Raw genomic sequence first — 12144 nt, forward strand, 5'->3', positions numbered from 1 at the left:
GTGATTGGCAGCAGATCTGATGGCAGATTGCAGCGTTGTTGCGGGTACATATCATTTGGAACACACTGCTCAACTCTAATTGCTGAACATGGGGCTCTGCAGCAAACAACCCCTATGTATTCGCTTGTTGACCCAATGAAATGTCAGTTAAGATTGCAGAGAACTCACAATCACTGAGGTTGGACTGTGGATCAGGTGAAACAAGTAGCCTGATTGGGTCAATCATGTTGTCTGAATATGCTCTAATCCAGGTGAACCACTGCTTGTAACTTGTACTGCACCACAGATGCAAGCTTGTGGGAGCACTACATACTATACTATGGGGTACATTCATCTAGGCTTGCATGGGACCGACCTGTGGTAGTAATGGAAGGCACTGTGATAGCTGTGCGCTACATGTACATAATTGCAGACCACCTACATCTTTTCATGCGTTATGTATTCACCAACGGCAATAAGTCCTTTCAGCAGAATAACTGTTTGTTTCACAAGGCCAGAATCATCTTACAGTGGTTTGAGGCACACTATAGGTAGTTCACATTTTTGTCTTCATCACCAAATTTGCTTGACCATAACCTCATGAAACACATCTGTATTGTTAACGGATGCCATCTCTGCACCCAAAAACCAGTGGCCTGTATTTATCGGAATTGTGACCTGTGTAGAGAAATCTGTCCCACTTACCTCTAGAAACCTACTGAGGACTTGTTAAATCCATGCCACATAGAATTGCTGTGTATTTCAAAGGTGAAGCAATATGGTATTGAGCAGGTGGTCATAGTGTTTGGGCTCATCAGTGTATGAAGAAATAGGTTTGAGGTTTTGGGTGACACATGTTTATGTTTACTTTTACCATAATGATTGTGCGTGTTCTGCTTAAATAATACTTAGATTGGGATTGACATTACATTTCCAGAGAACAATATACACTACCATATGTCATCTTTTGAGGAAAGGGATGGCCTTCAGTATGTGGAGTCGCAGGCTATCCAGTTTGTTGATTATAACAAACGGCAGCTGAGCCGCATCTATCCTAAGGGACTCCGTCTCAATTCATCGAACTACATGCCACAGGTACAGTACTGTAGCCTTATGCTCACTGAACTGGATGAGCTGTTATATTGTAAATCATATCTCTGTGGTAAAATCTCTACTTTGCATTCTTATCCTCTATGCTGTTTATATCCTTTTGCATATGTGTTACATACCCCATGAAACTCTGCTGTTGTTAAGATATTAACTACATCTACAGTGTTTATTTTATAATTGACAGCTTTTAGTTTAAATTCTTGCTGATGTGTGCTACATGATATTATGTTGACAACACTCAATCTGTTACTGAACGTGGCGAGAACATAACATTCATTGACAACAGCTAAGAATTTTATAGTTCATGTAGTAATAATAAAAGCTTTCAGTAGAAGGTCTTGATTGGCAATGGGGCCTATTAGTCACATCTGTTTTTAACAGGGTGACCATGTGGCCTATAAATGATGTCCCACACTGACACAGGAACTTGTATATTCCTCGTCTTCTTAGGCGTGGGTAATCTTTTACGGAATAGCTTTGGCATGTTTAAGTTTTTCCAGATTCAAACGCCTAGCCTTTGCACATACCAGTGGGCCTTCTGTGGTATTGATTCTGTGGACAGTACCGTCGTTGATCCTGAACACTGATGGGGATGATGGACCCGCACCTGATGCAGTATGACTAATCTGCAATGCACACGCTTGTGTGTCCGAGGTCGGTGGGTCAGCAGCTGTGGCGGTGATCCACTGGTAGTCCTTGTCGTAGAGCTTGGTGGGGTACTTGGTAGTGTCGCGGGCACAGCTTCTGTCCGGCAGTAGAAACGTCACGTGGCGTTGGTGGCAGGTGTGAGGAAGTGGTGCGGGGGTTGGAGGTGTGGCCGTATGTGACAGCTGAGTGACCTGCTTACGAGCATCCGTGAGCTCGGTTTGCATGGTGGCAATGCGTAGGCAGAGGGCTTCATTGCTGTCTCGAAGTTCGTCATTGTGTGATCTAATAGAGAGCACTGCAACAGTGGTTTCAGTTAGCTCACACAAGGCGCTCTCAGATGAGAGGGAAGAGATACCTGAACCGGTGGTAGGGTCTATTGAGTTGATGGTTAGTGTACCTCGTTGTAGATTGGGTGACAGTGCACGAGTTAAGAGAAAATCTACCCCGAACACGGGTTCGTCCACCTCCGTGATAATGAAAGTCCACTGTAAGGGGGTGTTAATGTCCTGCAGTTTAAGGCTTAAATTAGTTATTACATGACATGGAATCAGGGACTTATTGGGAGCTCAAAGCAGGGGGCAAGCCTGACGCTCGAATTTAATACCTGCGGACAAAGGTATCACACTAACCTCAGCCCCCGTGTTGACTAGAAATGAAAGGGGAGACACTGCATCTTTCACATACAAGTGTCTTGGTGCATGAGGTGAAGAAGTATTAAGTGACAGGCATCTGTGCAGTGGAACACAGCCTGTAGTGCTTGAATTGGTTCACATTATTAGTTTTTGATTGCGCATGGAGAACGACACTTCTTAGCCACGTTGCCAAAGCGGGAATGGAAATAACACCAAATGGGATGGCGTGTGGCATCGTTTGTCGTACTGGCTGAGGTCGAAATGGTGGTGGAGGAAGGGGGTCTTGTTTGCAGTGTTTGCAGGCTCCTCCGGTGGCGGCATTGCACTAGTACTGGTGTGAGAGGAGTTACAGCGGAGGCTGCCAGGCGGCGTTGTGTCCACGCGCATGCGCGGAGCGAGTCGTGTGCACTCTGTACCGCACAGTGGAAGCTGCAGTGCAGGTGTGCCAAACTCTCAGGCTGGTGTATGCTGGGCAGGCAGAATGTTGTACACCTGGTCTGCGACCTTCAGTTTGGCATCTAGTGGGGCTGAAGTCACATGGAGAAGTTGAATTTGAACTTCCGGAGGAAGTTTGAGCAACCAGATGGACCAAAGTGTAACATCTGGCATGTGATGTGTGTCTATCATGGCGTGGAGATGACACCAGAGCTGCGACGGGGATCGGGAACCCAGCGATTCGTGACTGATGAGGCGGATAGCTTCCTCTGTCGATGTGGACAGTTGCTCAAGGATGGTGCATCAGGCGAATGCATATTTGCCTGTAGTGGGAGGCGAAGCCACAATATCACAGATCAGGTCCAGTTCATCATGGAGGTGCCATAGTAGGCAAAGGAACATTGAATTGTCGTCGGCGATGCCATGTAGCTGCAGGACGTGGTCGACCAAGGCAAACCATGTGTGTGTTTGTGTGTGTGTGTGTGTGTGTGTGTGTGTGTGTGTGTGTGGTCCTTGCGAAGGGGTGGTAGCTTCGGCCAATGGATGGGAACGTCTTGACATAACTGTTTATTAGGAACTGTCACTGCCTGTCCATAGTTCTGCAGCCGAATTGGCTCGGGTGTAGTAGCGGTGTACCGCCTTCTGACACTGTCAGTGACACGCGGCACGGTAGGTGCAGCTGGCTCGACCTCGGTCGAGAAATCAGTGAATCGTGCATTCGACAAAGTAACGCCAACAGGCATAGAATGGACCGGCGTGGTAGAGTCGACCGTAGTTGACCGATGTGCGGAGAATGACGGAGTACAGTTTCCGGGCCCCTCCCCTACAGGTGCATTAAAAAAGTTAAAGTCACCTAATGTTTGATGAACACACACTGTAGACACGGCTGGAACATCGTGTGCCGCCGGAAACACTCGTAAAGTGGACGCAGGTAGCGTGGGAGGACAGGGGGGGGGGGGGGGCTGGTGCAATCTGTGGGGTTCCAGGATAAACATGAAATTTCCCGTCTTGGGCGTCTGGCTCGATTTGTACCGCCACTGATTCGGGTGGAAAGTTCACACTGGCACTTGGGAAACCCGCAAACATGGTAACTGGGGTTGTCGGCCATTGTTGAACACTCAGAACACGTGGAAAGTTCATGAAAGTTCGTACTCGACATAAAACGTTCGTATTCAAAGTTTTGTGCACAAAAAACGTTCTGTTGGTACGGAACACTGCCACACGACTGCTGACTCGCGTACGATAACGGAAAGTTATTGTTCGCACCTGATGCCGGCGGTGGGAATGCAGGAGTACTGTCCTGTTGCGTACTGCTAGTAGGTGTGTTTGGAAACTGCATCGAACTATTACCAACACACAGTGGATAATTGGAAAACCCTGCCGAAGCATCCATTGGGAAACTTAGTCGGCACATGTGCGGTGTGGTGGGCGGCAAGCAATACATTGTGTATTGCTCGATGGTACAAAAGTTCATTGTAGCACTCACGAACAAAATTCGGGGTCACCAGTATGGGTTTAGTGGTGTAGGACTGCAGGATCCCATGATGCACACTATACCACATGTAATAAACACTATTTTATTACTCAGAAGCACACATATACAGTTGAATACATTCTTGGTCACTCTCCACATGTATAAACTTTCATGCGCGGCCACGGGCTGCCGCAAGAGCTTGGCAAAACAAAGATATTACACGCAACTTGGTCGATAGTCATCACAAATATAACCATATCTTTTACAAGAATTATTCTGATAACTGCCATGACACTCCTCCACCACTGTCAATACTTGTGAAAATGAAAATTGCTTTATAACAATATTTAACAAGATCATAATATAAACATATGCAGTCAATATTTTGCTTGAAAGATGTGAGGAATACTTAGACCAGCTAGTAAGTCTTTAATCAAGGTAAATGAGAAGTCTGGTTATCTGTGAAATCTGGTTCTTTCTTTTACACTCGTGTTATGGCTATTTCCCATGTTCTAGGGAATGATTCCCGGCTGCAAAATGCTCATTCCATTTTTATGTTATAATGTCTTGATACAAATGAGATGTTTCAGGTTTTCCTCATTTCCATGAATCGTATGGTTCTTGAAACAATTTTCACAACTTTCATCATTGTGTCTATTTTGCAAAGTTGTACTCCCTATACACCATACATTATTTATGTTTGATGTATACACTGAATCCAGAGTGAACCTGCCATGGGAGGAAAAAAAAAAAAAAAATACGTTCTCCAAAAGTTCACGATTGATAAAAAGCTCATGATTGATGTTCTTGGGTATTTTAGTGTTATACAACACTCTATTTATTTTACATAAATTCCTCCTATTCATAATTATTACCTTCATTTGGTCCAGGTAAATTATTATTTATCTTGTTACAATGAGGTAATTTTAATATAAATAACATTTCACATGTAAGTAGTAATTTTGATTTCAATGGTGCTAATGTCAACATTCTCCTGAGTAATTTATTTAAAAAATTATTTTAATTACATTACATTATTGATACTCACTGATCTACTGCAAATAAAAAGTATGTACTGTTCCAAAATTTTGCATAACTTGTGCAATGGAGATATCATTTTCAAATAATACAAAGCTTTAAATACAAGTCATTGATCAAACTATGTCATGAAAAATGACAATTATTAGCTTATTGTGGTATAACCGCCACATAATTCTGTTGGATATGATAATTATTCAGCAGGGAACATATAAAATTGTAAAAAACTTTAAATTGATATGCATTGTAAATGAAATTATTAATACTTCATTTGAATGATTTATCATACTGGATGGAAGCAAAAAGTGTCAGAGAACCAGAAATGTCATATACTGAGTGTCTGTCATAAGACTAGTTTGGCCTGTTTTCTCTGGCATTTCAGCAGGTATTTGCAATTTTGGTTTTTCAGAGTGTAGCTGGAGTCACACCAAATGGATACTGCACATCAGTTCTTTCAGGCAACGTCCAGAGTCAATAGAAAGCATCAGTTAGTTTCCCATTTAAAAAAAATTCTTTTTGAAGGAGGATTTTAGTTCTCACTCAATAGAGTGGGCGAAAAAAGTCTCAGGTGATATCCGTTTCATGACTATGTATTAACAGGGACAGTTAAACATAAATAATAACAAGTCTTTCTGCAGCAACTGAGCAGCACTGCTGCTTGGCAGTAGCAGTCAGTTCAGGCCAGGCTGGTGCTATTTCTACTGCAGTACTGGTTATTCTTTCTGTTTTGCCATCCCCAGTTAATACATATCAATAAAATGAACACCATAGTAGACTGATTTGGGCCTGCTGTATCGCATGGGCATGGAAAATTTTGCTATATAAATAATTTTGTTTGTAACAGGAAACAAACCAACACTTTCTGTCATCACTGGGCATCACATGAAAGACGTGGTGAGCAGCATTTGTTTGGACTGGCTTGAGGTACACTTCTAAAAATGAAATTGCAAATATCTCCAGAAACACCAAAGAAAATGCAGCTGATGACTCTTAGAAGAGACCCAGTATATAGCAACAATACAAAATTTCTGTCAATAAATAATAAAAGAACCGACTCAAAATAAATCTCTTATGCCAAAATAAATCCATCACAATGTCAATTTTCATTATGAATGGAACACACACAAAAATTCAAAATGGTTCAAATGGCTCTGAGCACTATGGGACTTAACTTCTAAGGTCATCAGTCCCCTAGAACTTAGAACTACTTAAACCTAACTAACCTAAGGACATCACACACATCCATGCCCGTGGCAGGATTCGAACCTGTGACTGTAGCGGTCACGCGGTTCCAGACTGTAGCACCTAGAACCGCTCGGCCACCACGGCCGGCTGAAGACACACAGCACTGGTGTAATATTGGACCAGTGTTGCGTGTCTTTCATCCATAGTGTATAAAATACAGGTATTCTAGCAAGAACCAACAGAACAGTCAATCAATGTGATGTCCATTTTCATTATACCTGCAATTTAATGCTTTCAGGTCTTTTGGAATGCGGGCTGCCAGATGGTGTCACTGAACTTCCAGACTCCTGACACACCCATGCAGCTGAATGAGTCAAAGTTTGAATACAATGCACGTTGTGGCTACCTACTGAAGCCAGATTTTATGCGGAGAGCTGACCGGAGCTTTGATCCATTTGCTGAATCTCCCGTCGATGGTGTGATTGCCGCACAGTGCCTTGTGAAAGTAAGCATGTACGAGCAGCAATTTCTATTTGCTATTAGGTCTGTCTTCATCTACATCTGGTCTCTGCAATCACTGTGAAGTGCATGACATGGAGTATTTCTGATTGTAGCACTTGTTAGGGCTTCATCACATTCCATTTGCATTTGAAGTAGGACTGGATATACAGATAGGGGCCTGTTGCACGCACCTCATATGTTTTTGACTTTTTGGTGTTTATAGTTTTCTTACATTTTTGGTTGCCCTAATGAATGAAGATACAATACCTCAAAAATGTAATAACTAATGGAATTACTTAAGAGAAACATATCAGGGACTCCACACTTAAAAGTTAACTTTATGCTGTGAAAAGCAAAACAATCGTTTCATATTTGTACACCACTCATCTCTTTAAACATTAAGTCCATTAATTTTGTATTCTTGCCTTCAGAGAAAGCAATTGTTTTATACAATTTTAAGGTAAAACTTCAGATTATTCACTCATGGTGAACTACAGGTTAGCTAATTTTTACTTTCTCAGTTTATTATCCGGTTTGGAAGAGATGCTCCCTTAAGCAGGGTCCTTATTCCTTTCTTCACGAATATTACCTTTAAGCATTCCTCCTCCTTGTAGGCTATCTTTCTGGGGATTCACTACTCTTTTCCCCTTATTTCATAGGCCCAGTGAGCATAATGTACCTCTCCTTTCCTCTAAAGGGGTCGGGGTCCTCCCTTCCATGGGTCCATCAGAACCTGGCATAAGTTCCCTTCTTTGAGTATTAATAACCCATATAGTGTTTGGGGTCCTCCCTTCCTTGGGTCCACACAAACCTGGCATGAGCTCCCTTCTTTGGGGATTACTTACCCGTAACTCCCAATATGAAGTACCTCCCCCTCGTTTTCTATTACTTTCATTTTCTATTACTTCACCTCATCTTAAAGCTGCACCCTCGACGAAACTCAAGCTATCTTCTGCTTTTCAACTAGGAGTTCTCCTGTCTATTTTCCTCCCTCCAAAACTCCTTTTCCTTCTTAGCATTGGCTTGTCATTTCTATATGAAGATTATTAGTAGGACACCATCTCCTAGTCCTTCCTCCCCCATCCACTAGAGCATTCCTACTGTTGTAGGATGTAAATTCTATTATAAATTCTATTATATAGACTGTAAAAGAAGAGATCCTGTGATAGGAACTTTGCATATGGACAGAGGAAAGATAGATTTGGTACTCCTAATGGAGAAGTAAGAAAAAGAAATAGAGAGACAGGTAGTTTAGGATTGAAGAAGAAAATAAGACAGTACCCGATAGATGGATTTCCTTACCACCCACAACCCAGGGACACTATCTGCCAACGTACTTCATCATGGTGGCAGAGAGAGATGTTATTTGGCATTCCCTACAGATCAGACTTGCCACAGCTTCACCATTGCTGAAACCCTGAAAACCGATCCTAACAAACTCCTATAAAATACGATGGAATAGGCAAGTTTATTCACATAAGTCATCATCAATGGTCAGTATAATTTCTGTAGTCAGTCTGTTCATCAGTCAATACTTGATAGAGGTTATTCAGTACCCATGATTAATCTCCCCCCTCCAAAAAATTCACATACAAACCCAGTCACTGTTTTTACCATGTGATGGTAAGTAACCTGCCTCTTTGGTCAGTGATCTTACCCTAAAGGAATACTTAGCAGCTTATTAAATAACAGTATTTGATTACACACTTTCACCATTAAGAATGATCATTGTTGTTACTGTGTTTCTTTCTCATGTTTAATTTTTGGCATCTTATACTGCTTAAACATATCAATGTTATAGAATCCCTTTTCTTGGCTGTTTTCTGAATCAACCAAGAAAACTGCTTTGAAATGTTGTACATATAAAACTTTGTAAGGACCGCTATACTGTGGGGAAAAATGGTGTGTTTCTTTCTTCAAAAATGATCTATGGTGTTCTTAATTATTACCAAGTTGTCCACATCAAAGTTAGGTGTCATAGCTTTTTAATTACATTTATGCATGCATTTGTCTGCTGCTCATTGTAAATTTTCTTTTACAACATTGTCTATGTAGTATCTGTGTTGTTATTATCATTGTCTGGCCATTTAAACAATTTCAACAGTGGCTCCCCTATGAATTTACCTTACAGTGTTTTGATGGGAGGTAAACGGACGTGGAAGTGCGTTGTGTATTACTTGGAACTCTGATATTTTCTATCCCCAAGTTGTATGTCTGTCTGAACAGTACATCCTACATAACCTACTGATTTCTCTCATGATACATTCACAAGGATTAATTTGTGGATGGTATTTGGAGGCAGTAATGTGTGTAACATTTTCCCATGCTCAAACTCTTTAAAGGCTTTACTCGTAAACTGTGGGCCGTTATCTGTCAACAGTCTACATGGCTTTTGCATATCCAAGAAATATTCCGGCAGCTATCTGAGTTGGTGAAGACTGCCAGTCTTGCTAGTGAGATGAAGGCAGAGCTCACCATCTGCAGCATCGTCGACAGGACTGATTGCAGACCTTTGATACAGAGCTGAGTGGAGGGTCTGAATCAGAGGCTCAGACGGTTCTGTGACCGTGTACTCTGCAGATTCCTCGACTTGCGCCATAGGGTGGTGGGGTTTCGGGTTCCGCTGAATAGGTCAGGTGTTCACTACACGCAGGAGGCAGCTACACAGGTAGCAGTGCTGTGTGGTGTGGACTGGGTGGTGTTTTAGGTTAGACAGTCTCAGGTAAGATCAAAAAGGGCTCCAGTCTCAAAGGGTACAGGGCAAAGAAACGACAAGAATCGACCAAGCAACAGTTGTTGTTGTAAATTGTCGTAGCTGTGTTGGAAAAGTACCAGAGCTTCAAGCACTGATAGAAAGCACTGAAGCTAAAATTGTTATAGGAACAGAAAGCTGGCTTAAGCCGGAGATAAATGCTGCCGAAATTTTTAGAGGTGCAAAGCTTGTTCAGAAAGGATAGATTGAATAAAGTAGGTGGTGGTGTGTTTGTGTCTGTTGGTAGTAGTTTATGTTGTACTGAAGTTGAAATAGATAGTTCCTGTGAATTACTATGGGTAGAGGCTATATTCAATAGCCATACCAAATTAATAATTGTTTCCTTCTACCCCCTTCTATCCCCAAAATACGGATTGTCAGTGATTTCCTTCTTTTTGTTCTTACGGCTAGGTTTCTTACTTCATTATTAGTACAACTTATTGATAAAAAAATTAATGTTGATGGTAACTCCAGGACCTTCCCTTCTTATCAAATCATTCATGCCCAATGACAAGCATGATAACGAGTCAGGAACTACATTTTGTGAACCCATTATATACATAATTTCAATTTGATATTCCTGCAAAAATAGTATCCAATGTATTAAGCTGCTGTGTAGTAGTCAACATTTCATAAGGAATGCTAGTGCTTGGTGATCAGTAGACACTAATATTTCAGATCGCCAAATAGGAGTTTGGAATTTTTTTATACTCCACACTATAGCAAGTATTTTTTTGTCTGTTGCTGTGTAGTTCAACTCATGTTTGTTTAGAGTTAGGCTCGCAAAAGTCGCAAAAGCTATTATATTATGTTCTTCCATACTATTGTCCCATTCTCCCTCAAAAAAAAGAAGCCCTCTCCATACTCTGATACTCTGAGGTTTCAGTACTAACTTAAAAGGTCTGTCCATCTGTGGTTCATTGAACCATCTGCCAGTTGCTTTATTGCAAATAGCAGAGTAATCACGTAGATGTAGATGTGGGTGTTTTAAAATGGGTGCCTCTACTAGAGCTACTTTAATCTCATTAAAGGCCTTAGACTCTTTGTCTCCCCAAATCCATTTATTTTTTTCCTTCAGTAAGTTCAGTAACTTAAGATTAGTCATAGGTTGACCTCAAATATATTTTCTATAGAATCCTGCTAGTCCCAGAAATACTTTCAGTTGTTTTGTACTTTTAGGTTCTGGACATTATTTTATGGCTGTTATCCTGTCTGGATCTGCTTTTATTCCATTTATGCTCACCAAGTGACCAAAAATCAATTTCAACAGTCTTATAGTGCTTCCGTTATCACAGAACATTTTTAATGTTCTATCCAATAAATCACAGTGTTCTTCCCATGTCTAGGAGTATGTCATCGACACAGATTATTATTTCTCTCAATTAATCCTTACCCAGCGCTGCACCCAAGGCTCTAATGAATACTGACACTAAGATATTTAATCCACAGTGTAACACTCTAAATTGGTATGACTTACCCTTAAAAAAAAAAAAAAAAAACACACACAGTAAACTACTTTGAAGTCTGATCAAATTTGACAAGTCAGTTCCTAGACATGAGTTCCATCGAATTAAAATACTTTGCTTGCTCGAACTTTGTCCAATATTTTGTCTATACTGACTGGTCAATCTCTTTCAGGTTTTATGTGTTTATTTAGAATACATGCATCCAACACTAGACGTATTTCACCCTGTCACTTTATGCACTACTAACAAGGGTTTATTGTGGTACACTAGAGCTCCTTTATATTGTTCCTCCTTCTAACATTTTATTAATCTCCTCTCGTACTGCTGTTTGTGCACTTAATGGTACCAGATAGGGTTTACAGAAAAAAGATGTCATCTTTGATCTTAAAACTACATACGTAGTCACCAAGAACTGTGGGTTTATCTGAGAAAAACTTTACTATACTTTATCAATATATGGTACAGATCATTTTTCTGTAATCCAGTTAACATATTTGATTCATAAGCTTTTCTAATTAGTTTCTGCAGTGTATTTTGTGTATCCAGGGTGTTCTCTAAATCCATCATGATGCTTGTTGCTGCAAGCTTGATGTTATATGTCTTGGTATTACCAGTAATCCTCATACTAAATTATACTACAAATAATTGGTCTTGATAAGTACATGTTAATACAAGTGCTAAAAAATTAGTATTACTTATCAGCCAATCAATACCTAGTAACAACTACAAATTTACATAAGGCACTACTAAGCATGTCTGCATATATGTAATGCTACCGGTAACCGCGCTTCATGCTTAATTTGTCTTCCTTTACTTCCAGTTATTCCTATTATGTATAACCCAATAACCAGCAGTATTGGATACACTCTCTTATGTTTTAAGACTACGAAGAAAGATACAGACACAATAGAAATGTCACTTCCC

General features: G+C 40.8%; 1 protein-coding gene across 1 annotated transcript in view; it reads left to right on the plus strand.

Moving 5' to 3' along the window:
* The window catches only part of LOC126095360 (1-phosphatidylinositol 4,5-bisphosphate phosphodiesterase-like), a 419315-nt gene that overhangs the window by 254439 nt on the left and 152732 nt on the right, over nucleotides 1-12144 (plus strand). Inside the window, exons 13-14 of the mRNA XM_049910167.1 lie at nucleotides 917-1074; nucleotides 6800-7006. Coding sequence (XP_049766124.1) covers nucleotides 917-1074; nucleotides 6800-7006 — 365 coding nt within the window. The remainder of the gene's footprint in view (nucleotides 1-916; nucleotides 1075-6799; nucleotides 7007-12144) is intronic.

The sequence above is a fragment of the Schistocerca cancellata genome, chromosome 8, assembly GCF_023864275.1.
Source record: "Schistocerca cancellata isolate TAMUIC-IGC-003103 chromosome 8, iqSchCanc2.1, whole genome shotgun sequence".
In the NCBI taxonomy this organism is placed as follows: Eukaryota; Metazoa; Arthropoda; class Insecta; order Orthoptera; family Acrididae; genus Schistocerca; species Schistocerca cancellata.